Source organism: Salvelinus fontinalis, chromosome 3 (assembly GCF_029448725.1).
Source record: "Salvelinus fontinalis isolate EN_2023a chromosome 3, ASM2944872v1, whole genome shotgun sequence".
NCBI classification, from domain to species: Eukaryota; Metazoa; Chordata; class Actinopteri; order Salmoniformes; family Salmonidae; genus Salvelinus; species Salvelinus fontinalis.
The window spans coordinates 66,032,250-66,059,337 of NC_074667.1; the positions used below are offsets into that span (position 1 = coordinate 66,032,250).

Consider the following 27,088-nt stretch of genomic DNA (forward strand, 5'->3'; position numbering starts at 1 on the left):
ATTCATATTATTCATATATAAATATTCACTTACCTTTGATGATCTTCATCAGAATGCACTCCCAGGAATCGCAGTTCCACAATAAATGCTTGTTTTGTTCGATAATGTCCATCATTTATGTCCATTTATGTCCAATAGCTTATTTTGTTAGGGAGTTTGGTAAACAATCCAAAAGCGCAATCTGGTCGATTCGGACGAAACGTTCAAAAAGTTATATTACAGGTCGAAGAAACTTGTCAAACTAAGTATAGAATCAATCTTTAGGATGTTTTTATCACAAGTTTAATACTGTTCCAACCGGAGAATTCCATTGTCTGTAGAATTGCCCTGGAACGAGAGCAACCTGAAAGCGCGTGACTGAGAACGAGGCTGTAGACAGACCCCTTAGTAAAACATCTCCCATCCGGCCCCCCTTCACATGAGCAGCCTGAAACAATGTTCTAAAGACGGTTGACATCTAGTGGAAGCCGTAAGAAGTGAAAAATAACCCATATCCCACTGTGTATTCAATAGGGGTGAGTTCAAAAACTACAAACCTCAGATTTCCCACTTCCTGTTTGGATTTTTTCTCAGGTTTTTGCCTGCCATATGAGTTCTGTTATACTCACAGACATCATTCAAACAGTTTTAGAAACTTCAGAGTGTTTTCTATCCAATAATAATAATAATATGCATATATTAGCATCTGGGAATGAGTAGGAGGCAGTTCACTCTGGGCACGCTATTCATCCAAAAGTGAAAATGCTGCCCCCTATCCCAAACAAGTTTTAAAGCACGCGTTTACAAGTCTCAATAACAAATGCCAGCTCCAATAACCCCCCTAAGGTGAACGTAATGTGAAGGAGAGGCTTGTAGAATTATGTTACCAGTTTTTAGTGGGGGTCCTGCGTGTCCAGGGCTTAAATGACTCAGATCAACGAAATTTGTTGAAATATTTGTTATTCTGTCTGAACGATTCGAAAAGATCCGAGTAAGTAAAAAGAGACACACTTCCCATCACTACTTCCTGCCTGCTGAATCTCTGGCTGCAGCATTTTAAGAACCTTTTGAGTCGTAGGTGGGAATTTCCACCACGTAGAAGCCCATCTCCTCCTTGCTGTGATGCTGCTGTGCTGTAGTAAAAAGGTTCTTGCTATACAGGATCCTTGGGACTGTAGCAAAAGCAAGAGCTCTCCAGCACCAAGGTACATTTATTTAACCTTTATTTAACTAGGCAAGCCAGTTAAGAACGAATTCTTATTTACAATGACGACCAGTGATCGAAAAAGTACCCAATTGTCATACTTGAGTAAAAGTAAAGATACTTTAATAGAAAATGACTCAAGTAAAAGTTAGTCACCCAGTAAAATACTACTTGAGTAAAAGTCAAAAATTATTTGGTTTTGAATATCCTTAAGTATCAACATTCAATTTAATTGCTAAAATGTAGTTAAGTATCAAATGTATAAATAATTTCATTTCTTGTATTAATCAGAAGGTATGATTTTCTTGTTTTTAAATTTACGGATAGCCAGGGGCACACTCCATCACTCAGACATCATTACAGATAGCCAGGGGAACACTCCAACACTTAGACATCATTACAGATAGCCAGGGGCACACTCCAACACTCAGACATCATTACAGATAGCCAGGGGAACACTCCAACACTCAGACATCATTACAGATAGCCAGGGGCACACTCCAACACTCAGACATCATTACAGATAGCCAGGGGAACACTCCAACACTTAGACATCATTACAGATAGCCAGGGGCACACTCCAACACTCAGACATCATTACAGATAGCCAGGGGAACACTCCAACACTCAGACATCATTACAGATAGCCAGGGGCACACTCCATCACTCAGACATCATTACAGATAGCCAGGGGAACACTCCAACACTCAGACATTATTTACAGATAGCCAGGGGAACACTCCAACACTCAGACATCATTACAGATAGCCAGGGGAACACTCCAACACTCAGACATCATTTACAGATAGCCAGGGGAACACTCCAACACTCAGACATCATTACAGATAGCCAGGGGAACACTCCAACACTCAGACATCATTACAGATAGCGAGGGGCACACTCCAACACTCAGACATCATTACAGATAGCCAGGGGCACACTCCAACACTCAGACATCATTACAGATAGCCAGGGGCACACTCCAACACTCAGGCATCATTACAGATAGACAGGGGAACACTCCAACACTCAGACATCATTACAGATAGCCAGGGGAACACTACAACACTCAGACATTATTACAGATAGCCAGGGGAACACTCCAACACTCAGACATCATTACAGATAGCCAGGGGAACACTCCAACACATTCAGACATCATTACAGATAGCCAGGGGAACACTCCGACACTCAGACATCATTACAGATAGCCAGGGGAACACTACAACACTCAGACATCATTATAGATAGCCAGGGGAACACTCCAACACTCAGACATCATTACAGATAGCCAGGGGAACACTCCAACACTCAGACATCATTTACAGATAGCCAGGGGAACACTCCAACACTCAAACATCATTACAGATAGCCAGGGGAACACTCTAACACTCAGACATCATTACAGATAGCCAGGGGAACCCTCCAACACTCAAACATCATTACAGATAGCCAGGGGAACACTCCAACACTCAAACATCATTACAGATAGCCAGGGGAACACTCCAACACTCAGACATCATTACAGATAGCCAGGGGAACACTCCAACACTCAGACATCATTTACAGATAGCCAGGGGAACACTCTAACACTCAAACATCATTACAGATAGCCAGGGGAACACTCCAACACTCAGACATTACTACAGATAGCCAGGGGAACACTCTAACACTCAAACATCATTTACAGATAGCCAGGGGAACACTCCAACACTCAGACATCATTACAGATAGCCAGGGGAACACTCCAACACTCAAACATCATTACAGATAGCCAGGGGCACACTCTAACACTCAAACATCATTACAGATAGCCAGGGGAACACTCCAACACTCAGACATCATTTACAGATAGCCAGGGGAACACTCCAACACTCAGACATCATTACAGATAGCCAGGGGAACACTCCAACACTCAGACATCATTACAGATAGCCAGGGGAACACTCCAACACTCAGACATCATTACAGATAGCCAGGGGAACACTCCAACACTCAGACATCATTTACAGATAGCCAGGGGAACCATCCAACACTCAAACATCATTACAGATAGCCAGGGGAACACTCCAACACTCAAACATCATTACAGATAGCCAGGGGAACCCTCCAACACTCAGACATCATTTACAGATAGCCAGGGGAACACTCCAACACTCAGACATCATTACAGATAGCCAGGGGAACACTCCAACACTCAGACATCATTTACAGATAGCCAGGGGAACACTCCAACACTCAGACATCATTACAGATAGCCAGGGGCCACACTGCAACACTCAGACATCATTACAGATAGCCAGGGGCACACTCCAACACTCAGACATCATTTACAGATAGCCAGGGGAACACTCCAACACTCAGACATCATTACAGATAGTCAGGGACACACTCCAACACTCAGACATTATTACAGATAGCCAGTGGAACACTCCAACACTCAGACATCATTTACAGATAGCCAGGGGAACACTCCAACACTCAGACATCATTTACAGATAGCCAGGGGAACACTCCAACACTCAAACATCATTACAGATAGCCAGGGGAACACTCCAACACTCAGACATCATTACAGATAGCCAGGGGAACACTCCAACACTCAGACATCATTACAGATAGTCAGGGACACACTCCAACACTCAGACATTATTACAGATAGCCAGTGGAACACTCCAACACTCAGACATCATTTACAGATAGCCAGGGGAACACTCCAACACTCAGACATCATTTACAGATAGCCAGGGGAACACTCCAACACTCAAACATCATTACAGATAGCCAGGGGAACACTCCAACACTCAGACATCATTACAGATAGCCAGGGGAACCCTCCAACACTCAAACATCATTACAGATAGCCAGGGGAACACTCCAACACTCAAACATCATTACAGATAGCCAGGGGAACACTCCAACACTCAGACATCATTACAGATAGCCAGGGGAACACTCCAACACTCAGACATCATTTACAGATAGCCAGGGGAACACTCCAACACTCAGACATTACTACAGATAGCCAGGGGAACACTCTAACACTCAAACATCATTTACAGATAGCCAGGGGAACACTCCAACACTCAGACATCATTACAGATAGCCAGGGGAACACTCCAACACTCAAACATCATTACAGATAGCCAGGGGCACACTCTAACACTCAAACATCATTACAGATAGCCAGGGGAACACTCCAACACTCAGACATCATTTACAGATAGCCAGGGGAACACTCCAACACTCCGACATCATTACAGATAGCCAGGGGAACACTCCAACACTCAGACATCATTACAGATAGCCAGGGGAACACTCCAACACTCAGACATCATTACAGATAGCCAGGGGAACACTCCAACACTCAGACATCATTTACAGATAGCCAGGGGAACCCTCCAACACTCAAACATCATTACAGATAGCCAGGGGAACACTCCAACACTCAAACATCATTACAGATAGCCAGGGGAACCCTCCAACACTCAGACATCATTTACAGATAGCCAGGGGAACACTCCAACACTCAGACATCATTACAGATAGCCAGGGGAACACTCCAACACTCAGACATCATTTACAGATAGCCAGGGGAACACTCCAACACTCAGACATCATTACAGATAGCATGGGGCCACACTCCAACACTCAGACATCATTACAGATAGCCAGGGGCACACTCCAACACTCAGACATCATTTACAGATAGCCAGGGGAACACTCCAACACTCAGACATCATTACAGATAGTCAGGGACACACTCCAACACTCAGACATTATTACAGATAGCCAGTGGAACACTCCAACACTCAGACATAATTTACAGATAGCCAGGGGAACACTCCAACACTCAGACATCCTTACAGATAGCCAGGGGAACACTCCAACACTCAGACATCATTACAGATAGCCAGGGGAACACTCCAACACTCAGACATCATTACAGATAGCCAGGGGAACACTCCAACACTCAGACATCATTTACAGATAGCCAGGGGAACACTCCAACACTCAGACATCATTACAGATAGCCAGGGGAACACTCCAACACTCAGACATCATTTACAGATAGCCAGGGGAACACTCCAACACTCAGACATCACTACAGATAGCCAGGGACACACTCCAACACTCAGACATCATTACAGATAGCCAGGGGAACACTCCAACACTCAGACATCATTTACAGATAGCCAGGGGAACACTCCAACACTCAGACATTATTACAGATAGCCAGGGGAACACTCCAACACTTAGACATAATTTACAAATGAAGAATTTGTGTTTAATGAATCCGCCAGATCAGGTAGTAGGGATGACCAGGAATGTTCACTTGATAAATGCTTGAATTGGACCATTTTTCTGTCCTGCTAAGCATTCAGAATGTGATGAGTACTTTTGGGTTTCAGGAAAACTGTATGGAGTTAAACGTACATTATTTTCTTTAGATATGTAACGTAAAAGTTGTCAAAAATATATAAATAGTAAAGTACAGATACAAAAAAAAAACTACTTAAAAAACTTCTTCCGGCTGCAAGCCCGAGGCCGGCCACAATATGACAACAGCCACTTCAAGTGCAGGGCGCGAAATTCAAAATATATATTTTTTAAATATTTAACTTTCACACATTAACAAGTCCAATACAGCATTTGAAAGATAAACATCTTGTGAATCCTGCCAACATGTCCAATTTTTTAAATGTTTTACAGCGAAAACAGCACGTATATTTATGTTAGCTCACCACCAAATACAAAAAAGGACAGACATTTTTCACAGCACAGGTAGCATGCACAAAGCCAACCTAACTAACCAAGAACCAACCAAACTAACCAAGAAACAACTTCATCAGATGACAGTCTTATAACATGTTATACAATAAATCTATGTTTTGTTCGAAAATGTGCATATTTAGAGCTGAAATCAGTGGTTACACATTGTGCTAAGGTAGCATCTTTTTCCCAGAACGTCCAGATATTTTTCTGACTCTCACATACTCTGACCAAATAACTATTCATAAACATTACTAAAAAATACATGTTGTATAGGAAATGATAGATACACTAGTTCTTAATGCAATCGCAGTGTTAGAATTCTAAAAATAACTTCATTATGACATAAGGCTTACGTTATGGCGAGCGAGTGCCCAAAACCTGGGCGCAAAACTAATAGTACACAGTTCGACAGATATATGAAATAGCATCATAACATGGGTCCTACTTTTGATGAGCTTCCATCAGAATGTTGTACAAGAGGTCCTTTGTCAAGAACAATCGTTGTTTGGATGTAGAACGTTCTTTTTCCCTCTTGAATTAGCAAGCGCACTAGCCAAGTGGCGCGAAGCTCTCCTTCCTGAACAAAGGCACACAACACAACACGCCTAACGTCCCGAATAAATGTCAATAATCTAATAACACTATATTGAAAAAACATACTTTACGATGATATTGTCACATGTATCAAATAAAATCAAAGCCGGAGATAGTAGTCGCCTATAACGACAGCTTTTCAGAAGGCAATTCCAGATCCATCCTCGCGCTTTCCAGAAAACAGGAAATGGGTGACACGTCATTCCATGAGGATTTATTCCACCTCAGACCAAGATAAACACTCCATTTCTTCTCTCACTGCCTCTTGACATCTAGGGGAAGGTGTATGACGTGCATGTATACTAATACGTATCATGCCCATTTATAGGCAGGACCTAGAACAGAGCATAGTTTTCAGACTTTCCACTTCCTGGTCAGGAAGTTTGTGCCAAATGAGTTCTGTTTTACTCACAGATATAATTCAAACGGTTTTAGAAACTAGAGAGTGTGTTCTATCCAATAGTAATAATAATATGCATATTGTACGAGCAAGAATTGAGTACGAGGCCGTTTGAAATGGGCACCTTTTATCAGAGCTACTCAATACTGCCCCTGCAGCCAGAAGAAGTTTTAAATAGTACTTTAGTCCACAGCATCGGACAGCACAGCGTCAGTAGCCAGACAGAATAGTTGAGAGGAGAGAGCAGAACACTCCGCATTCTGCTACAGACACTAACTGAGCTCAGTCCTTCATCTACCTGTACAGCATCATACAGATTTATCATTTTACTTTCCAGTCGCGCTGAAACTATCCTTCACTGTTTTATCTTCCACTTGGGAAATATCTATTGAAGGGAAAAGAACGCTCTAAAACTGGACAAATATTCTGCAATCGTGACTTTGTGTTTGTAACATGATAAAACGCGGCTTGCCTTCTACCCCGCTGTGGAGGCGCTCTCGGGTCAGTCACAGAAGAGGGTTTCTAGGCGCCAGATGGTAACTAGGAAGATCATGGAGCGGTTCTACACGCCGACATCTTGACCTCTGCTGCTGCTAGTAGAGACTGTCAGTCTGTCTGTCAGAGACTGTGACCTGACTAGAGGACCGGGGGGGGGGGGGGACGACAACATCACGGTACAGAACGTGATTCTAGTGTTTTTCCGCAGGCGGCTGAGCCAGAGACCCGCGGTAGAGGAGCTGGAGAGTCGGAACATCCTCAAACGTGAGTATTGGATCATGATACATCGTTTATAATAGATTAAAACAAGAGGATATAACAAATATGATCCTTTATAACGGATCATAGTTTATATCCGTTTTAATAAGTGAAACTGTCCCACTGTCTGTATCGATTCTCCAGATGAGCCGGGTGGGCTTCAACATGATTAAATGTCTAAATTACTTCAGTGCACTAGCGGTTCTGGGGGGGGGCAGTGCCCCTGTGACAACAATTTTGGACCCCCTTGTGGCCTCCCTAAATGTGGAGTATGAAATCATTTTTACATAACACATTTTTGCTATGGTTCTTTTTTTTACATCCGTTATTGGACAGTGGCAACGATGATGATTATGAACATGGTCTTTAGCTTGCTAATGCATTGGAGAAAACAATATGACAACAATAACGTCTAATGTAACTGGCCCCTCTAACAGTACAACTGGCCCCTCTAACAGTACAACTGGCCCCTCTAACAGTACAATTTGGCCCCTCTGACAGTACAACTGGCCTCTCTAACAGTACAACTGGCCCCTCTAACAGTATAACTGGGCCCCTCTAACAGTACAACTGGCCCCTCTGACAGTACAACTGGCCCCTCTAACAGTACAACTGGGCCCCTCTGACAGTACAACTGGCCACTCTAACAGTACAACTGGCCCCTCTAACAGTACAACTGGCCCCTCTAACAACTGGCCCCTCTAACAGTACAACTGGCCCCTCTAACAGTACAACTGGCCCCTCTAACAGTACAACTGGCCCCTCTAACAGTACAACTGGCCCCTCTAACAGTACAACTGGCCCCTCTGACAGTACAACTGGGCCCCTCTAACAGTACAACTGGCCCCTCTGACAGTACAACTGGCCCCTCTAACAGTACAACTGGCCCCTCTAACAGTACAACTGGCCCCTCTGACAGTACAACTGGCCCCTCTAACAGCACAACTGGCCCCTCTGACAGTACAACTGGCCCCTCTAACAGCACAACTGGCCCCTCTAACAGCACAACTGGCCCCTCTGACAGTACAACTGGCCCCTCTGACAGTACAACTGGCCCCTCTAACAGTACAACCGGCCCCCCCTCTAACAGTACAACCGGCCCCCCCTCTAACAGTACAACTGGCCCCCCCTCTAACAGTACAACTGGCCCCTCTAACAGTACAACTGGCCCCTCTAACAGTACAACTGGCCCCTCTGGCCCCTCTAACAGTACAACTGGGCCCCTCTAACAGTACAACTGGGCCCTCTAACAGTACAACTGGCCCCTCTGACAGTACAACTGGCCCCTCTGACAGTACAACTGGCCCCTCTAACAGTACAACTGGCCCCTCTAACAGTACAACTGGCCCCTCTAACAGTACAACTGGCCCCCCCTCTAACAGTACAACTGGCCCCTCTAACAGTACAACTGGCCCCTCTAACAGTACAACTGGCCCCTCTGGCCCCTCTGACAGTACAACTGGGCCCCTCTAACAGTACAACTGGCCCCTCTAACAGTACAACTGGCCCCCCCTCTAACAGTACAACTGGCCCCTCTAACAGTACAACTGGCCCCTCTAACAGTACAACTGGCCCCTCTAACAGTACAACTGGCACCTCTGACAGTACAACTGGCCCCTCTGACAGTACAACTGGCCCCTCTAACAGTACAACTGGCCCCTCTAACAGTACAACTGGCCCCTCTAACAGTACAACTGGCCCCCGCTTGCCCCCCCCCCCCCCCCCGGTTGAAATGGTCTAGAACCGCCACTGCTTCAGTGTTGAATTTATTGCCATGGTGATGAATACATGTTGCATGGAGCTACAACACTACAGTTTATCTTTAAAAAAAATGTTTTTATTAAAACAACTTTGTTACTGCCTCCCGATAAGGCACTGCATCGCAATGCTTGAGGCGTCAGATCCGGGTTCGATCCCGGGCTGTGTCGCAGCCAGACGCGACACAGTGAAGCGGCGTACAATTGGCCCAGTGAAGCGGCGTACAATTGGCCCAGCGTCGTTCGGGTAAGGGGAGGGTTTGGCCGGCGGGATGTCCTTGTCCCATCGTGCTCTAGCGACTCCTGTGACGGGCGTGCGCAGTGCACACTGACACGGTCGCCAGGTGTACGGTGTTTCCTCTGACACATTGCTGCGGCTGGCTTCCGGGGTAAGCGAGCACTGTGTCAAGAAGCATTGAGGCTTGGCAGGGTTGTGTTTCGGAGGACGCATGGCTCTTGACCTTTGCCTCTCCCGAGTCCGTGCGGGAGGTGCAGTGATGGGACAAGACTGTAACTACCAATTGGATGTCACGAAATTGGGGAGAAAAAGGGTGTAAAATATACAGTACCAGTCAAAAGTTTGAACACTCCTCCTCATTCCAGGGTTTTTCTTTATCTTTACTACATTCTACATTGTAGAATAATTAAGGCATCTACACTATCTCTAACCCTACTGTCTAATACATATAGGCTAAATCCTATCTCTAACCCTACTGTCTAATACATATAGGCTAAATCCTATCTCTAACCCTACTGTCTAATACATATAGGCTAAATCCTATCTCTAACCCTACTGTCTAATACATATAGGCTAAATCCTATCTCTAACCCTACTGTCTAATACATATAGGCTAAATCCTATCTCTAACCCTACTGTCTAATAAATATAGGCTAAATCCTATCTCTAACCCTACTGTCTAATAAATATAGGCTAAATCCTATCTCTAACCCTACTGTCTAATACATATAGGCTGAATCCTATCTCTAACCCTACTGTCTAATACATATAGGCTAAATCCTATCTCTAACCCTACTGTCTAATACATATAGGCTAAATCCTATCTCTAACCCTACTGTCTAATAAATATAGGCTAAATCCTATCTCTAACCCTACTGTCTAATACATATAGGCTGAATCCTATCTCTAACCCTACTGTCTAATACATATAGGCTAAATCCTATCTCTAACCCTACTGTCTAATACATATAGGCTAAATCCTATCTCTAACCCTACTGTCTAATACATATAGGCTAAATCCTATCTCTAACCCTACTGTCTAATACATATAGGCTAAATCCTATCTCTAACCCTACTGTCTAATACATATAGGCTAAATCCTATCTCTAACCCTACTGTCTAAAACATATAGGCTAAATCCTATCTCTAACCCTACTGTCTAATAAATATAGGCTAAATCCTAACTCTAACCCTCGTCAGGTCAATGTCAGGGTCCAGTCGTCAGGTCAATGTCAGGGTCTAGTCGTCAGGTCAATGTCAGGGTCTAGTCGTCAGGTCAATGTCAGGGTCCAGTCGTCAGGTCAATGTCAGGGTCTAGTCGTCAGGTCAATGTCAGGGTCTAGTCGTCAGGTCAATGTCAGGGTCTAGTCGTCAGGTCAATGTCAGGGTCTAGTCGTCAGGTCAGGTCAATGTCAGGGTCTAGTCGTCAGGTCAGGTCAATGTCAGGGTCTAGTCGTCAGGTCAGGTCAATGTCAGGGTCTAGTCGTCAGGTCAATGTCAGGGTCTAGTCGTCAGGTCAATGTCAGGGTCTAGTCGTCAGGTCAATGTCAGGGTCTAGTCGTCAGGTCAATGTCAGGGTCTAGTCGTCAGGTCAATGTCAGGGTCTAGTCGTCAGGTCAATGTCAGGGTCTAGTCGTCAGGTCAATGTCAGGGTCTAGTCGTCAGGTCAATGTCAGGGTCCAGTCGTCAGGTCAATGTCAGGGTCTAGTCGTCAGGTCAATGTCAGGGTCCAGTCGTCAGGTCAATGTCAGGGTCCAGTCGTCAGGTCAATGTCAGGGTCTAGTCGTCAGGTGAATGTCAGGGTCTAGTCGTCAGGTCAATGTCAGGGTCTAGTCGTCAGTTCAGGTCAATATCAAGGTCTAGTCGTCAGGTCAATGTCAGGGTCCAGTAGTCAGGTCAATGTCAGAGTCTAGTCGTCAGGTCAATGTCAGGGTCTAGTCGTCAGGTCAATGTCAGGGTCCAGTCGTCAGGTCAATGTCAGTGTCCAGTCGTCAGGTCAATGTCAGGGTCTAGTCGTCAGGTCAATGTCAGGGTCTAGTAGTCAGGTCAATGTCAGGGTCCAGTCATCAGGTCAATGTCAGGGTCCAGTCGTCAGGTCAATGTCAGGGTCTAGTCGTCTGGTCAATGTCAGGGTCCAGTCGTCAGGTCAATGTCAGGGTCTAGTCGTCAGGTCAATGTCAGGGTCCAGTCGTCAGGTCAATGTCAGGGTCTAGTCGTCAGGTCAATGTCAGGGTCTAGTCGTCAGGTCAATGTCAGGGTCTAGTCGTCAGGTCAATGTCAGGGTCTAGTCGTCAGGTCAATGTCAGGGTCTAGTCGTCAGGTCAATGTCAGGGTCTAGTCGTCAGGTCAATGTCAGGGTCCAGTCGTCAGGTCAATGTCAGGGTCTAGTCGTCAGGTCAATGTCAGGGTCCAGTCGTCAGGTCAATGTCAGGGTCTAGTCGTCAGGTCAATGTCAGGGTCCAGTCGTCAGGTCAATGTCAGGGTCCAGTCGTCAGGTCAATGTCAGGGTCCAGTCGTCAGGTCAATGTCAGGGTCTAGTCGTCAGGTCAATGTCAGGGTCCAGTCGTCAGGTCAATGTCAGGGTCTAGTCGTTAGGTTAATGTCAGGGTCCAATCGTCAGGTCAATGTCAGGGTCCAGTCGTCAGGTCAATGTCAGGGTCTAGTCGTCAGGTCAATGTCAGGGTCCAGTCGTCAGGTCAATGTCAGGGTCTAGTCGTCAGGTCAATGTCAGGGTCTAGTCGTCAGGTCAATGTCAGGGTCTAGTCGTCAGGTCAATGTCAGGGTCCAGTCGTCAGGTCAATGTCAGGGTCTAGTCGTCAGGTCAATGTCAGGGTCCTGTCGTCAGGTCAATGTCAGGGTCCTGTCGTCAGGTCAATGTCAGGGTCCAGTCGTCAGGTCAATGTCAGGGTCTAGTCGTCAGGTTAATGTCAGGGTCCAATCGTCAGGTCAATGTCAGGGTCCAATCGTCAAGTCAATGTCAGGGTCTAGTCGTCAGGTCAATGTCAGGGTCCAGTCGTCAGGTCAATGTCAGGGTCTAGTCGTCAGGTCAATGTCAGGGTCTAGTTGTCAGGTCAATGTCAGGGTCTAGTCGTCAGGTCAATGTCAGGGTCCAGTCGTCAGGTCAATGTCAGGGTCCAGTAGTTAGGTCAATGTCAGGGTCCAGTAGTCAGGTCAATGTCAGGGTCTAGTCGTCAGGTCAATGTCAGGGTCTAGTCGTCAGGTCAATGTCAGGGTCTAGTCGTCAGGTCAATGTCAGGGTCTAGTCGTCAGGTCAATGTCAGGGTCTAGTCGTCAGGTCAATATCAGGGTCTAGTCGTCAGGTCAATGTCAGGGTCCAGTCGTCAGGTCAATGTCAGGGTCTAGTCGTCAGGTCAATGTCAGGGTCTAGTCGTCAGGTCAATGTCAGGGTCTAGTCGTCAGGTCAATGTCAGGGTCTAGTCGTCAGGTCAATGTCAGGGTCTAGTCGTCAGGTTAATGTCAGGGTCCAATCGTCAGGTCAATGTCAGGGTCCAGTCGTCAGGTCAATGTCAGGGTCTAGTCGTCAGGTCAATGTCAGGGTCTAGTCGTCAGGTCAATGTCAGGGTCTAGTCGTCAGGTCAATGTCAGGGTCTAGTCGTCAGGTCAATGTCAGGGTCCAGTCGTCAGGTCAATGTCAGGGTCTAGTCGTCAGGTCAATGTCAGGGTCTAGTCGTCAGGTCAATGTCAGGGTCTAGTCGTCAGGTCAATGTCAGGGTCTAGTCGTCAGGTCAATGTCAGGGTCCAGTCGTCAGGTCAATGTCAGGGTCTAGTCGCCAGGTCAATGTCAGGGTCTAGTCGTCAGGTCAATGTCAGGGTCTAGTCGCCAGGTCAATGTCAGGGTCCAGTCGTCAGGTCAATGTCAGGGTCTAGTCGTCAGGTCAGGTCAATGTCAGGGTCCAGAGGTCAGGTCAATGTCAGGGTCTAGTCGTCAGGTCAGGTCAGTGTCAGGGTCTAGTCGTCAGGTCAATGTCAGGGTCCAGTCGTCAGGTCAATTTCAGGGTCTAGTCGTCAGGTCAATGTCAGGGTCTAGTCGTCAGGTCAGGTCAGTGTCAGGGTCTAGTCGTCAGGTCAATGTCAGGGTCCAGTCGTCAGGTCAATTTCAGGGTCCAGTCGTCAGGTCAATGTCAGGGTCTAGTCGTCAGGTCAATGTCAGGGTCTAGTCGTCAGGTCAATGTCAGGGTCCAGTCGTCAGGTCAATGTCAGGGTCTAGTCGTCAGGTCAATGTCAGGGTCTAGTCGTCAGGTCAATGTCAGGGTCTAGTCGTCAGGTCAATGTCAGGGTCTAGTCGTCAGGTCAATGTCAGGGTCTAGTCGTCAGGTCAATGTCAGGGTCTAGTCGTCAGGTCAATGTCAGGGTCTAGTCGTCAGGTCAATGTCAGGGTCCAGTCGTCAGGTCAATGTCAGGGTCTAGTCGTCTGGTCAATGTCAGGGTCTAGTCGTCAGGTCAGGTCAATGTCAGGGTCTAGTCGTCAGGTCAATGTCAGGGTCCAGTCGTCAGGTCAATGTCAGGGTCTAGTCGTCAGGTCAGGGTCTAGTCGTCAGGTCAATGTCAGGGTCCAGTCGTCAGGTCAATGTCAGGGTCTAGTCGGCAGGTCAATGTCAGGGTCTAGTCGTCAGGTCAATGTCAGGGTCCAGTCGTCAGGTCAATGTCAGGGTCTAGTCGTCAGGTCAATGTCAGGGTCTAGTCGTCAGGTCAATGTCAGGGTCTAGTCGTCAGGTCAGGTCAATGTCAGGGTCTAGTCGTCAGGTCAATGTCAGGGTCCAGTCGTCAGGTCAATGTCAGGGTCTAGTCGTCAGGTCAGGGTCTAGTCGTCAGGTCAATGTCAGGGTCCAGTCGTCAGGTCAATGTCAGGGTCTAGTCGGCAGGTCAATGTCAGGGTCTAGTCGTCAGGTCAATGTCAGGGTCCAGTCGTCAGGTCAATGTCAGGGTCTAGTCGTCAGGTCAATGTCAGGGTCTAGTCGTCAGGTTAATGTCAGGGTCCAATCGTCAGGTCAATGTCAGGGTCCAGTCGTCAGGTCAATGTCAGGGTCTAGTCGTCAGGTCAATGTCAGGGTCTAGTCGTCAGGTCAATGTCAGGGTTTAGTCGTCAGGTCAATGTCAGGGTCTAGTCGTCAGGTCAATGTCAGGGTCCAGTCGTCAGGTCAATGTCAGGGTCTAGTCGTCAGGTCAATGTCAGGGTCTAGTCGTCAGGTCAATGTCAGGGTCTAGTCGTCAGGTTAATGTCAGGGTCCAATCGTCAGGTCAATGTCAGGGTCCAGTCGTCAGGTCAATGTCAGGGTCTAGTCGTCAGGTCAATGTCAGGGTCTAGTCGTCAGGTCAATGTCAGGGTCTAGTCGTCAGGTCAATGTCAGGGTCTAGTCGTCAGGTCAATGTCAGGGTCCAGTCGTCAGGTCAATGTCAGGGTCTAGTCGTCAGGTCAATGTCAGGGTCTAGTCGTCAGGTCAATGTCAGGGTCTAGTCGTCAGGTCAATGTCAGGGTCTAGTCGTCAGGTCAATGTCAGGGTCCAGTCGTCAGGTCAATGTCAGGGTCTAGTCGCCAGGTCAATGTCAGGGTCTAGTCGTCAGGTCAATGTCAGGGTCTAGTCGCCAGGTCAATGTCAGGGTCCAGTCGTCAGGTCAATGTCAGGGTCTAGTCGTCAGGTCAGGTCAATGTCAGGGTCCAGAGGTCAGGTCAATGTCAGGGTCTAGTCGTCAGGTCAGGTCAGTGTCAGGGTCTAGTCGTCAGGTCAATGTCAGGGTCCAGTCGTCAGGTCAATTTCAGGGTCTAGTCGTCAGGTCAATGTCAGGGTCTAGTCGTCAGGTCAGGTCAGTGTCAGGGTCTAGTCGTCAGGTCAATGTCAGGGTCCAGTCGTCAGGTCAATTTCAGGGTCCAGTCGTCAGGTCAATGTCAGGGTCTAGTCGTCAGGTCAATGTCAGGGTCTAGTCGTCAGGTCAATGTCAGGGTCCAGTCGTCAGGTCAATGTCAGGGTCTAGTCGTCAGGTCAATGTCAGGGTCTAGTCGTCAGGTCAATGTCAGGGTCTAGTCGTCAGGTCAATGTCAGGGTCTAGTCGTCAGGTCAATGTCAGGGTCTAGTCGTCAGGTCAATGTCAGGGTCTAGTCGTCAGGTCAATGTCAGGGTCTAGTCGTCAGGTCAATGTCAGGGTCCAGTCGTCAGGTCAATGTCAGGGTCTAGTCGTCTGGTCAATGTCAGGGTCTAGTCGTCAGGTCAGGTCAATGTCAGGGTCTAGTCGTCAGGTCAATGTCAGGGTCCAGTCGTCAGGTCAATGTCAGGGTCTAGTCGTCAGGTCAGGGTCTAGTCGTCAGGTCAATGTCAGGGTCCAGTCGTCAGGTCAATGTCAGGGTCTAGTCGGCAGGTCAATGTCAGGGTCTAGTCGTCAGGTCAATGTCAGGGTCCAGTCGTCAGGTCAATGTCAGGGTCTAGTCGTCAGGTCAATGTCAGGGTCTAGTCGTCAGGTCAATGTCAGGGTCTAGTCGTCAGGTCAGGTCAATGTCAGGGTCTAGTCGTCAGGTCAATGTCAGGGTCCAGTCGTCAGGTCAATGTCAGGGTCTAGTCGTCAGGTCAGGGTCTAGTCGTCAGGTCAATGTCAGGGTCCAGTCGTCAGGTCAATGTCAGGGTCTAGTCGGCAGGTCAATGTCAGGGTCTAGTCGTCAGGTCAATGTCAGGGTCCAGTCGTCAGGTCAATGTCAGGGTCTAGTCGTCAGGTCAATGTCAGGGTCTAGTCGTCAGGTTAATGTCAGGGTCCAATCGTCAGGTCAATGTCAGGGTCCAGTCGTCAGGTCAATGTCAGGGTCTAGTCGTCAGGTCAATGTCAGGGTCTAGTCGTCAGGTCAATGTCAGGGTCTAGTCGTCAGGTCAATGTCAGGGTCTAGTCGTCAGGTCAATGTCAGGGTCCAGTCGTCAGGTCAATGTCAGGGTCTAGTCGTCAGGTCAATGTCAGGGTCTAGTCGTCAGGTCAATGTCAGGGTCTAGTCGTCAGGTCAATGTCAGGGTCTAGTCGTCAGGTCAATGTCAGGGTCTAGTCGTCGGGTCAATGTCAGGGTCTAGTCGTCGGGTCAATGTCAGGGTCTAGTCGTCAGGTCAATGTCAGGGTCCAGTCGTCAGGTCAATGTCAGGGTCCAGTCGTCAGGTCAATGTCAGGGTCTAGTCGTCAGGTCAGGTCAATGTCAGGGTCCAGAGGTCAGGTCAATGTCAGGGTCTAGTCTTCAGGTCAGGTCAGTGTCAGGGTCTAGTCGTCAGGTCAATGTCAGGGTCCAGTCGTCAGGTCAATTTCAGGGTCTAGTCGTCAGGTCAATGTCAGGGTCTAGTCGTCAGGTCAGGTCAGTGTCAGGGTCTAGTCGTCAGGTCAATGTCAGGGTCCAGTCGTCAGGTCAATTTCAGGGTCCAGTCGTCAGGTCAATGTCAGGGTCTAGTCGTCAGGTCAATGTCAGGGTCTAGTCGTCAGGTCAATGTCAGGGTCCAGTCGTCAGGTCAATGTCAGGGTCTAGTCGTCAGGTCAATGTCAGGGTCTAGTCGTCAGGTCAATGTCAGGGTCTAGTCGTCAGGTCAATGTCAGGGTCTAGTCGTCAGGTCAATGTCAGGGTCTAGTCGTCAGGTCAATGTCAGGGTCTAGTCGTCAGGTCAATGTCAGGGTCTAGTCGTCAGGTCAATGTCAGGGTCCAGTCGTCAGGTCAATGTCAGGGTCTAGTCGTCTGGTCAATGTCAGGGTCTAGTCGTCAGGTCAGGTCAATGTCAGGGTCTAGTCGTCAGGTCAATGTCAGGGTCCAGTCGTCAGGTCAATGTCAGGGTCTAGTCGTCAGGTCAGGGTCTAGTCGTCAGGTCAATGTCAGGGTCCAGTCGTCAGGTCAATGTCAGGGTCTAGTCGGCAGGTCAATGTCAGGGTCTAGTCGTCAGGTCAATGTCAGGGTCCAGTCGTCAGGTCAATGTCAGGGTCTAGTCGTCAGGTCAATGTCAGGGTCTAGTCGTCAGGTCAATGTCAGGGTCTAGTCGTCAGGTCAGGTCAATGTCAGGGTCTAGTCGTCAGGTCAATGTCAGGGTCCAGTCGTCAGGTCAATGTCAGGGTCTAGTCGTCAGGTCAGGGTCTAGTCGTCAGGTCAATGTCAGGGTCCAGTCGTCAGGTCAATGTCAGGGTCTAGTCGGCAGGTCAATGTCAGGGTCTAGTCGTCAGGTCAATGTCAGGGTCCAGTCGTCAGGTCAATGTCAGGGTCTAGTCGTCAGGTCAATGTCAGGGTCTAGTCGTCAGGTTAATGTCAGGGTCCAATCGTCAGGTCAATGTCAGGGTCCAGTCGTCAGGTCAATGTCAGGGTCTAGTCGTCAGGTCAATGTCAGGGTCTAGTCGTCAGGTCAATGTCAGGGTCTAGTCGTCAGGTCAATGTCAGGGTCTAGTCGTCAGGTCAATGTCAGGGTCCAGTCGTCAGGTCAATGTCAGGGTCTAGTCGTCAGGTCAATGTCAGGGTCTAGTCGTCAGGTCAATGTCAGGGTCTAGTCGTCAGGTTAATGTCAGGGTCCAATCGTCAGGTCAATGTCAGGGTCCAGTCGTCAGGTCAATGTCAGGGTCTAGTCGTCAGGTCAATGTCAGGGTCTAGTCGTCAGGTCAATGTCAGGGTCTAGTCGTCAGGTCAATGTCAGGGTCTAGTCGTCAGGTCAATGTCAGGGTCCAGTCGTCAGGTCAATGTCAGGGTCTAGTCGTCAGGTCAATGTCAGGGTCTAGTCGTCAGGTCAATGTCAGGGTCTAGTCGTCAGGTCAATGTCAGGGTCTAGTCGTCAGGTCAATGTCAGGGTCCAGTCGTCAGGTCAATGTCAGGGTCTAGTCGCCAGGTCAATGTCAGGGTCTAGTCGTCAGGTCAATGTCAGGGTCTAGTCGCCAGGTCAATGTCAGGGTCCAGTCGTCAGGTCAATGTCAGGGTCTAGTCGTCAGGTCAATGTCAGGGTCTAGTCGTCAGGTCAATGTCAGGGTCTAGTCGTCAGGTCAATGTCAGGGTCTAGTCGTCAGGTCAATGTCAGGGTCCAGTCGTCAGGTCAATGTCAGGGTCTAGTCGTCTGGTCAATGTCAGGGTCTAGTCGTCAGGTCAGGTCAATGTCAGGGTCTAGTCGTCAGGTCAATGTCAGGGTCCAGTCGTCAGGTCAATGTCAGGGTCTAGTCGTCAGGTCAGGGTCTAGTCGTCAGGTCAATGTCAGGGTCCAGTCGTCAGGTCAATGTCAGGGTCTAGTCGGCAGGTCAATGTCAGGGTCTAGTCGTCAGGTCAATGTCAGGGTCCAGTCGTCAGGTCAATGTCAGGGTCTAGTCGTCAGGTCAATGTCAGGGTCTAGTCGTCAGGTCAATGTCAGGGTCTAGTCGTCAGGTCAGGTCAATGTCAGGGTCTAGTCGTCAGGTCAATGTCAGGGTCCAGTCGTCAGGTCAATGTCAGGGTCTAGTCGTCAGGTCAGGGTCTAGTCGTCAGGTCAATGTCAGGGTCCAGTCGTCAGGTCAATGTCAGGGTCTAGTCGGCAGGTCAATGTCAGGGTCTAGTCGTCAGGTCAATGTCAGGGTCCAGTCGTCAGGTCAATGTCAGGGTCTAGTCGTCAGGTCAATGTCAGGGTCTAGTCGTCAGGTTAATGTCAGGGTCCAATCGTCAGGTCAATGTCAGGGTCCAGTCGTCAGGTCAATGTCAGGGTCTAGTCGTCAGGTCAATGTCAGGGTCTAGTCGTCAGGTCAATGTCAGGGTCTAGTCGTCAGGTCAATGTCAGGGTCTAGTCGTCAGGTCAATGTCAGGGTCCAGTCGTCAGGTCAATGTCAGGGTCTAGTCGTCAGGTCAATGTCAGGGTCTAGTCGTCAGGTCAATGTCAGGGTCTAGTCGTCAGGTCAATGTCAGGGTCTAGTCGTCAGGTCAATGTCAGGGTCTAGTCGTCGGGTCAATGTCAGGGTCTAGTCGTCGGGTCAATGTCAGGGTCTAGTCGTCAGGTCAATGTCAGGGTCCAGTCGTCAGGTCAATGTCAGGGTCCAGTCGTCAGGTCAATGTCAGGGTCTAGTCGTCAGGTCAGGTCAATATCAGGGTCCAGAGGTCAGGTCAATGTCAGGGTCTAGTCGTCAGGTCAGGTCAGTGTCAGGGTCTAGTCGTCAGGTCAATGTCAGGGTCCAGTCGTCAGGTCAATTTCAGGGTCTAGTCGTCAGGTCAATGTCAGGGTCTAGTCGTCAGGTCAATGTCAGGGTCTAGTCGTCAGGTCAATGTCAGGGTCTAGTCGTCAGGTCAATGTCAGGGTCTAGTCGTCAGGTCAATGTCAGGGTCCAGTCGTCAGGTCAATGTCAGGGTCTAGTCGTCAGGTCAATGTCAGGGTCTAGTCGTCAGGTCAATGTCAGGGTCTAGTCGTCAGGTCAATGTCAGGGTCTAGTCGTCAGGTCAATGTCAGGGTCTAGTCGTCAGGTCAATGTCAGGGTCTAGTCGTCAGGTCAATGTCAGGGTCCAGTCGTCAGGTCAATGTCAGGGTCTAGTCGTCAGGTCAATGTCAGGGTCTAGTCGTCAGGTCAGGTCAATGTCAGGGTCTAGTCGTCAGGTCAGGTCAATGTCAGGGTCTAGTCGTCAGGTCAGGTCAATGTCAGGGTCTAGTCGTCAGGTCAATGTCAGGGTCTAGTCGTCAGGTTAATGTCAGGGTCCAATCGTCAGGTCAATGTCAGGGTCCAGTCGTCAGGTCAATGTCAGGGTCTAGTCGTCAGGTCAATGTCAGGGTCTAGTCGTCAGGTCAATGTCAGGGTCTAGTCGTCAGGTCAATGTCAGGGTCTAGTCGTCAGGTCAATGTCAGGGTCAAGTCGTCAGGTCAATGTCAGGGTCTAGTCGTCAGGTCAATGTCAGGGTCCAGTCGTCAGGTCAATGTCAGGGTCCAGTCGTCAGGTCAATGTCAGGGTCTAGTCGTCAGGTCAATGTCAGGGTCTAGTCGTCAGGTCAATGTCAGGGTCTAGTCGCCAGGTCAATGTCAGGGTCCAGTCGTCAGGTCAATGTCAGGGTCTAGTCGTCAGGTCAGGTCAATATCAGGGTCCAGAGGTCAGGTCAATGTCAGGGTCTAGTCGTCAGGTCAGGTCAATGTCAGGGTCTAGTCGTCAGGTCAATGTCAGGGTCCAGTCGTCAGGTCAATTTCAGGGTCTAGTCGTCAGGTCAATGTCAGGGTCTAGTCGTCAGGTCAATGTCAGGGTCTAGTCGTCAGGTCAATGTCAGGGTCTAGTCGTCAGGTCAATGTCAGGGTCTAGTCGTCAGGTCAGGTCAGTGTCAGGGTCTAGTCGTCAGGTCAATGTCAGGGTCCAGTCGTCAGGTCAATTTCAGGGTCCAGTCGTCAGGTCAATGTCAGGGTCTAGTCGTCAGGTCAATGTCAGGGTCTAGTCGTCAGGTCAATGTCAGGGTCCAGTCGTCAGGTCAATGTCAGGGTCTAGTCGTCAGGTCAATGTCAGGGTCTAGTCGTCAGGTCAATGTCAGGGTCTAGTCGTCAGGTCAATGTCAGGGTCTAGTCGTCAGGTCAATGTCAGGGTCTAGTCGTCAGGTCAATGTCAGGGTCTAGTCGTCAGGTCAATGTCAGGGTCTAGTCGTCAGGTCAATGTCAGGGTCCAGTCGTCAGGTCAATGTCAGGGTCTAGTCGTCTGGTCAATGTCAGGGTCTAGTCGTCAGGTCAGGTCAATGTCAGGGTCTAGTCGTCAGGTCAATGTCAGGGTCCAGTCGTCAGGTCAATGTCAGGGTCTAGTCGTCAGGTCAGGGTCTAGTCGTCAGGTCAATGTCAGGGTCCAGTCGTCAGGTCAATGTCAGGGTCTAGTCGGCAGGTCAATGTCAGGGTCTAGTCGTCAGGTCAATGTCAGGGTCCAGTCGTCAGGTCAATGTCAGGGTCTAGTCGTCAGGTCAATGTCAGGGTCTAGTCGTCAGGTCAATGTCAGGGTCTAGTCGTCAGGTCAGGTCAATGTCAGGGTCTAGTCGTCAGGTCAATGTCAGGGTCCAGTCGTCAGGTCAATGTCAGGGTCTAGTCGTCAGGTCAGGGTCTAGTCGTCAGGTCAATGTCAGGGTCCAGTCGTCAGGTCAATGTCAGGGTCTAGTCGGCAGGTCAATGTCAGGGTCTAGTCGTCAGGTCAATGTCAGGGTCCAGTCGTCAGGTCAATGTCAGGGTCTAGTCGTCAGGTCAATGTCAGGGTCTAGTCGTCAGGTTAATGTCAGGGTCCAATCGTCAGGTCAATGTCAGGGTCCAGTCGTCAGGTCAATGTCAGGGTCTAGTCGTCAGGTTAATGTCAGGGTCTAGTCGTCAGGTCAATGTCAGGGTCTAGTCGTCAGGTCAATGTCAGGGTCTAGTCGTCAGGTCAGGTCAATGTCAGGGTCTAGTCGTCAGGTCAATGTCAGGGTCCAGTCGTCAGGTCAATGTCAGGGTCTAGTCGTCAGGTCAGGGTCTAGTCGTCAGGTCAATGTCAGGGTCCAGTCGTCAGGTCAATGTCAGGGTCTAGTCGGCAGGTCAATGTCAGGGTCTAGTCGTCAGGTCAATGTCAGGGTCCAGTCGTCAGGTCAATGTCAGGGTCTAGTCGTCAGGTCAATGTCAGGGTCTAGTCGTCAGGTTAATGTCAGGGTCCAATCGTCAGGTCAATGTCAGGGTCCAGTCGTCAGGTCAATGTCAGGGTCTAGTCGTCAGGTTAATGTCAGGGTCTAGTCGTCAGGTCAATGTCAGGGTCTAGTCGTCAGGTCAATGTCAGGGTCTAGTCGTCAGGTCAATGTCAGGGTCCAGTCGTCAGGTCAATGTCAGGGTCTAGTCGTCAGGTCAATGTCAGGGTCTAGTCGTCAGGTCAATGTCAGGGTCTAGTCGTCAGGTCAATGTCAGGGTCTAGTCGTCAGGTCAATGTCAGGGTCTAGTCGTCGGGTCAATGTCAGGGTCTAGTCGTCGGGTCAATGTCAGGGTCTAGTCGTCAGGTCAATGTCAGGGTCCAGTCGTCAGGTCAATGTCAGGGTCCAGTCGTCAGGTCAATGTCAGGGTCTAGTCGTCAGGTCAGGTCAATATCAGGGTCCAGAGGTCAGGTCAATGTCAGGGTCTAGTCGTCAGGTCAGGTCAGTGTCAGGGTCTAGTCGTCAGGTCAATGTCAGGGTCCAGTCGTCAGGTCAATTTCAGGGTCTAGTCGTCAGGTCAATGTCAGGGTCTAGTCGTCAGGTCAATGTCAGGGTCTAGTCGTCAGGTCAATGTCAGGGTCTAGTCGTCAGGTCAATGTCAGGGTCTAGTCGTCAGGTCAATGTCAGGGTCCAGTCGTCAGGTCAATGTCAGGGTCCAGTCGTCAGGTCAATGTCAGGGTCTAGTCGTCAGGTCAATGTCAGGGTCTAGTCGTCAGGTCAATGTCAGGGTCTAGTCGTCAGGTCAATGTCAGGGTCTAGTCGTCAGGTCAATGTCAGGGTCTAGTCGTCAGGTCAATGTCAGGGTCTAGTCGTCAGGTCAATGTCAGGGTCCAGTCGTCAGGTCAATGTCAGGGTCTAGTCGTCAGGTCAATGTCAGGGTCTAGTCGTCAGGTCAGGTCAATGTCAGGGTCTAGTCGTCAGGTCAGGTCAATGTCAGGGTCTAGTCGTCAGGTCAGGTCAATGTCAGGGTCTAGTCGTCAGGTCAATGTCAGGGTCTAGTCGTCAGGTTAATGTCAGGGTCCAATCGTCAGGTCAATGTCAGGGTCCAGTCGTCAGGTCAATGTCAGGGTCTAGTCGTCAGGTCAATGTCAGGGTCTAGTCGTCAGGTCAATGTCAGGGTCTAGTCGTCAGGTCAATGTCAGGGTCTAGTCGTCAGGTCAATGTCAGGGTCTAGTCGTCAGGTCAATGTCAGGGTCTAGTCGTCAGGTCAATGTCAGGGTCCAGTCGTCAGGTCAATGTCAGGGTCCAGTCGTCAGGTCAATGTCAGGGTCTAGTCGTCAGGTCAATGTCAGGGTCTAGTCGTCAGGTCAATGTCAGGGTCTAGTCGCCAGGTCAATGTCAGGGTCCAGTCGTCAGGTCAATGTCAGGGTCTAGTCGTCAGGTCAGGTCAATATCAGGGTCCAGAGGTCAGGTCAATGTCAGGGTCTAGTCGTCAGGTCAGGTCAATGTCAGGGTCTAGTCGTCAGGTCAATGTCAGGGTCCAGTCGTCAGGTCAATTTCAGGGTCTAGTCGTCAGGTCAATGTCAGGGTCTAGTCGTCAGGTCAATGTCAGGGTCTAGTCGTCAGGTCAATGTCAGGGTCTAGTCGTCAGGTCAATGTCAGGGTCTAGTCGTCAGTTCAATGTCAGGGTCCAGTCGTCAGGTCAATGTCAGGGTCCAGTCGTCAGGTCAATGTCAGGGTCTAGTCGTCAGGTCAATGTCAGGGTCCAGTCGTCAGGTCAATGTCAGGGTCTAGTCGTCAGGTCAATGTCAGGGTCTAGTCGTCAGGTCAATGTCAGGGTCTAGTCGTCAGGTCAATGTCAGGGTCTAGTCGTCAGGTCAATGTCAGGGTCCAGTCGTCAGGTCAATGTCAGGGTCCAGTCGTCAGGTCAATGTCAGGGTCTAGTCGTCAGGTCAATGTCAGGGTCTAGTCGTCAGGTCAATGTCAGGGTCTAGTCGTCAGGTCAATGTCAGGGTCTAGTCGTCAGGTCAATGTCAGGGTCTAGTCGTCAGGTCAATGTCAGGGTCTAGTCGTCAGGTCAATATCAGGGTCCAGTCGTCAGGTCAATGTCAGGGTCTAGTCGTCAGGTCAATGTCAGGGTCTAGTCGTCAGGTCAATGTCAGGGTCTAGTCGTCAGGTCAATGTCAGGGTCTAGTCGTCAGGTCAATGTCAGGGTCTAGTCGTCAGGTCAATGTCAGGGTCCAGTCGTCAGGTCAATGTCAGGGTCTAGTCGTCAGGTCAATGTCAGGGTCCAGTCGTCAGGTCAATGTCAGGGTCCAGTCGTCAGGTCAATGTCAGGGTCTAGTCGTCAGGTCAATGTCAGGGTCCAGTCGTCAGGTCAATGTCAGGGTCTAGTCGTCAGGTCAATGTCAGGGTCCAGTCGTCAGGTCAATGTCAGCGGTCAGACAGTGCGGATGATCATAACTACATCACCATGGCAACAAGATGGAATGCACGGGTCTATGTGTAGACTATCCTACTTCCCTCTCTCCTCCCTCAATCTCTCTCCTCCCTCCATCTCTCTCCTCCCTCCATCTCTCTCCTCCCTCCCTCCATCTCTCTCCTCCCTCCATCTCTCTCCTCTCTCCTCTCTCCCCCGCCTTCTCTCTCTTCCCTCCAGCTCTCTTCTCCCTCTCTCTTCTCCATCTCTCTCCACCACCTCTCTCCTCCCTCCATCTCTCTTATCCATCTCTCTCTCTCTTCTCCATCTCTCTCCACCACCTCTCTCCTCCCTCCATCTCTCTTCTCCATCTCTCTCTCTTCTCCATCGCTCTCCTCCATCTCTACAGCTCACTCTTCCCTTCATCTCTCTCCTCCCTCCATCTCTCTCCTCCCTCCATCTCTCCTCCATCTATCTCCTCCATCTTCCTCCTCTCTCCATCTATCTCTATCTTCCTTCTCTCTCCATCTCTCTCCTCCCTTCATCTCTCTCCTCCCTCCACCGCTCTCCTCCCTCCATCTCTCTCCTCCCTCCATCTCTCTCCTCCATCTCTCCATCTCTCTCCTCCCTCTATCTGTTTCCTCCCTCCATCTCTCTCCTCCCTCCATCTCTCTCCTCCCTCTATCTGTGTCCTCCCTCCATCTCTCTCCTCCCTCCATCTCTTTCCTCCTGTACTGTGTGTTTCTGACCTGTTGTTCTTCCCGTTTCAACTCCAGAGAAGAACGACCAGTCAGAGCAGGAGGAGAGGAGAGAGATCAAACAGAGACTCAACAGGAAGTTGAACCAGCGTCCTACAGTAGATGAGTTAAGAGACAGGAAGATACTGATTCGTTTCAGTGACTATGTAGAGGTGGCCAAGGCTCAGGACTACGACCGCAGGGCAGACAAACCCTGGACCAGGCTGTCGGCTTCAGACAAGGTCAGCTCAACTCGGACAGACACACACAGCTGAGCTCCTGTTTTTACCTCCTGGTGTTGTTGTTGTTGTTGTTGACATGGTTGTTGTTGATGTTGTTGTTGTTGACGTGGTTGTTGTTGACGGGGTTGTTGTTGACGTGGTTGTTGTTGACGTGGTTGTTGTTGACGTGGTTGTTGTTGACGTGGTTGTTGTTGACGTGGTTGTTGTTGACGGGGTTGTTGTTGACGGGGTTGTTGTTGACGTGGTTGTTGTTGACGTGGTTGTTGTTGACGTGGTTGTTGTTGACGTGGTTGTTGTTGACGTGGTTGTTGTTGACGTGGTTGTTGTTGACGTGGTTGTTGTTGACGTGGTTGTTGTTGACGTGGTTGTTGTTGACGTGGTTGTTGTTGACGTGGTTGTTGTTGACGTGGTTGTTGTTGACGTGGTTGTTGTTGACGTGGTTGTTGTTGACGTGGTTGTTGTTGACGTGGTTGTTGTTGACGGGGTTGTTGTTGACGGGGTTGTTGTTGACGGGGTTGTTGTTGACGTGGTTGTTGTTGACGTGGTTGTTGTTGACGTGGTTGTTGTTGACGTGGTTGTTGTTGACGGGGTTGTTGTTGACGTGGTTGTTGTTGACGTGGTTGTTGTTGACGTGGTTGTTGTTGACGTGGTTGTTGTTGACGTGGTTGTTGTTGACGTGGTTGTTGTTGACGTGGTTGTTGTTGACGTGGTTGACGTGGTTGTTGTTGACGTGGTTGTTGTTGACGTGGTTGTTGTTGACGTGGTTGTTGTTGACGTGGTTGTTGTTGACGTGGTTGTTGTTGACGTGGTTGTTGTTGACGTGGTTGTTGTTCATGTGTTCTCCAGGCAGCAATAAGGAAGGAGCTGAATGAGTTCAAAAGTAACGAGATGGAGGTTCACAATTCCAGCAAGCACCTGACAAGGTATGTGAGGGTGGTTGTGTGTGTGCTTTTGGTTTTACTATCCTAGACTGTTCAGGGTCTGCTCCCCTCTACTCTACAGAGGGAGTTAGTCTGAGCCCTCCCCTCCCCTGCTGTCGCTACACCCCCTTACTATCTGACACAGTTATAAAATCCTGGATTGCTTCTCCACAGAGGAACATTAACTAACTATTCTATTCAGGCTCTGTCCAGCACTCAGCGGACAGAGCACCATTCGTCCATTCAGTTATTAATAGATCACCTTCCCTCCATTCAGTTATTAATAGATCACCTTCCATCCATTCAGTTATTAATAGATCACCTTCCGTCCATTCAGTTATTAATAGATCACCCATCCATTCAGTTATTAATAGATCACCTTCCCTCCATTCAGTTATTAATAGATCACCTTCCGTCCATTCAGTTATTAATAGATCACCTTCCGTCCATTCAGTTATTAATAGATCACCTTCCGTCCATTCAGTTATTAATAGATCACCTTCCGTCCATTCA

At 49.1% G+C, this 27,088-nt stretch overlaps 1 protein-coding gene across 1 annotated transcript in view; it reads left to right on the forward strand.

Annotated features, from left to right (window-relative positions):
- The window catches only part of LOC129851351 (phosphatase and actin regulator 3-like), a 116,626-nt gene that overhangs the window by 83,861 nt on the left and 5,677 nt on the right, over positions 1-27,088 (forward strand). Inside the window, exons 9-11 of the mRNA XM_055917827.1 lie at positions 7,660-7,715; positions 25,453-25,655; positions 26,502-26,578. Of these exons, the coding sequence (XP_055773802.1) occupies positions 7,660-7,715; positions 25,453-25,655; positions 26,502-26,578 (336 nt within the window). The remainder of the gene's footprint in view (positions 1-7,659; positions 7,716-25,452; positions 25,656-26,501; positions 26,579-27,088) is intronic.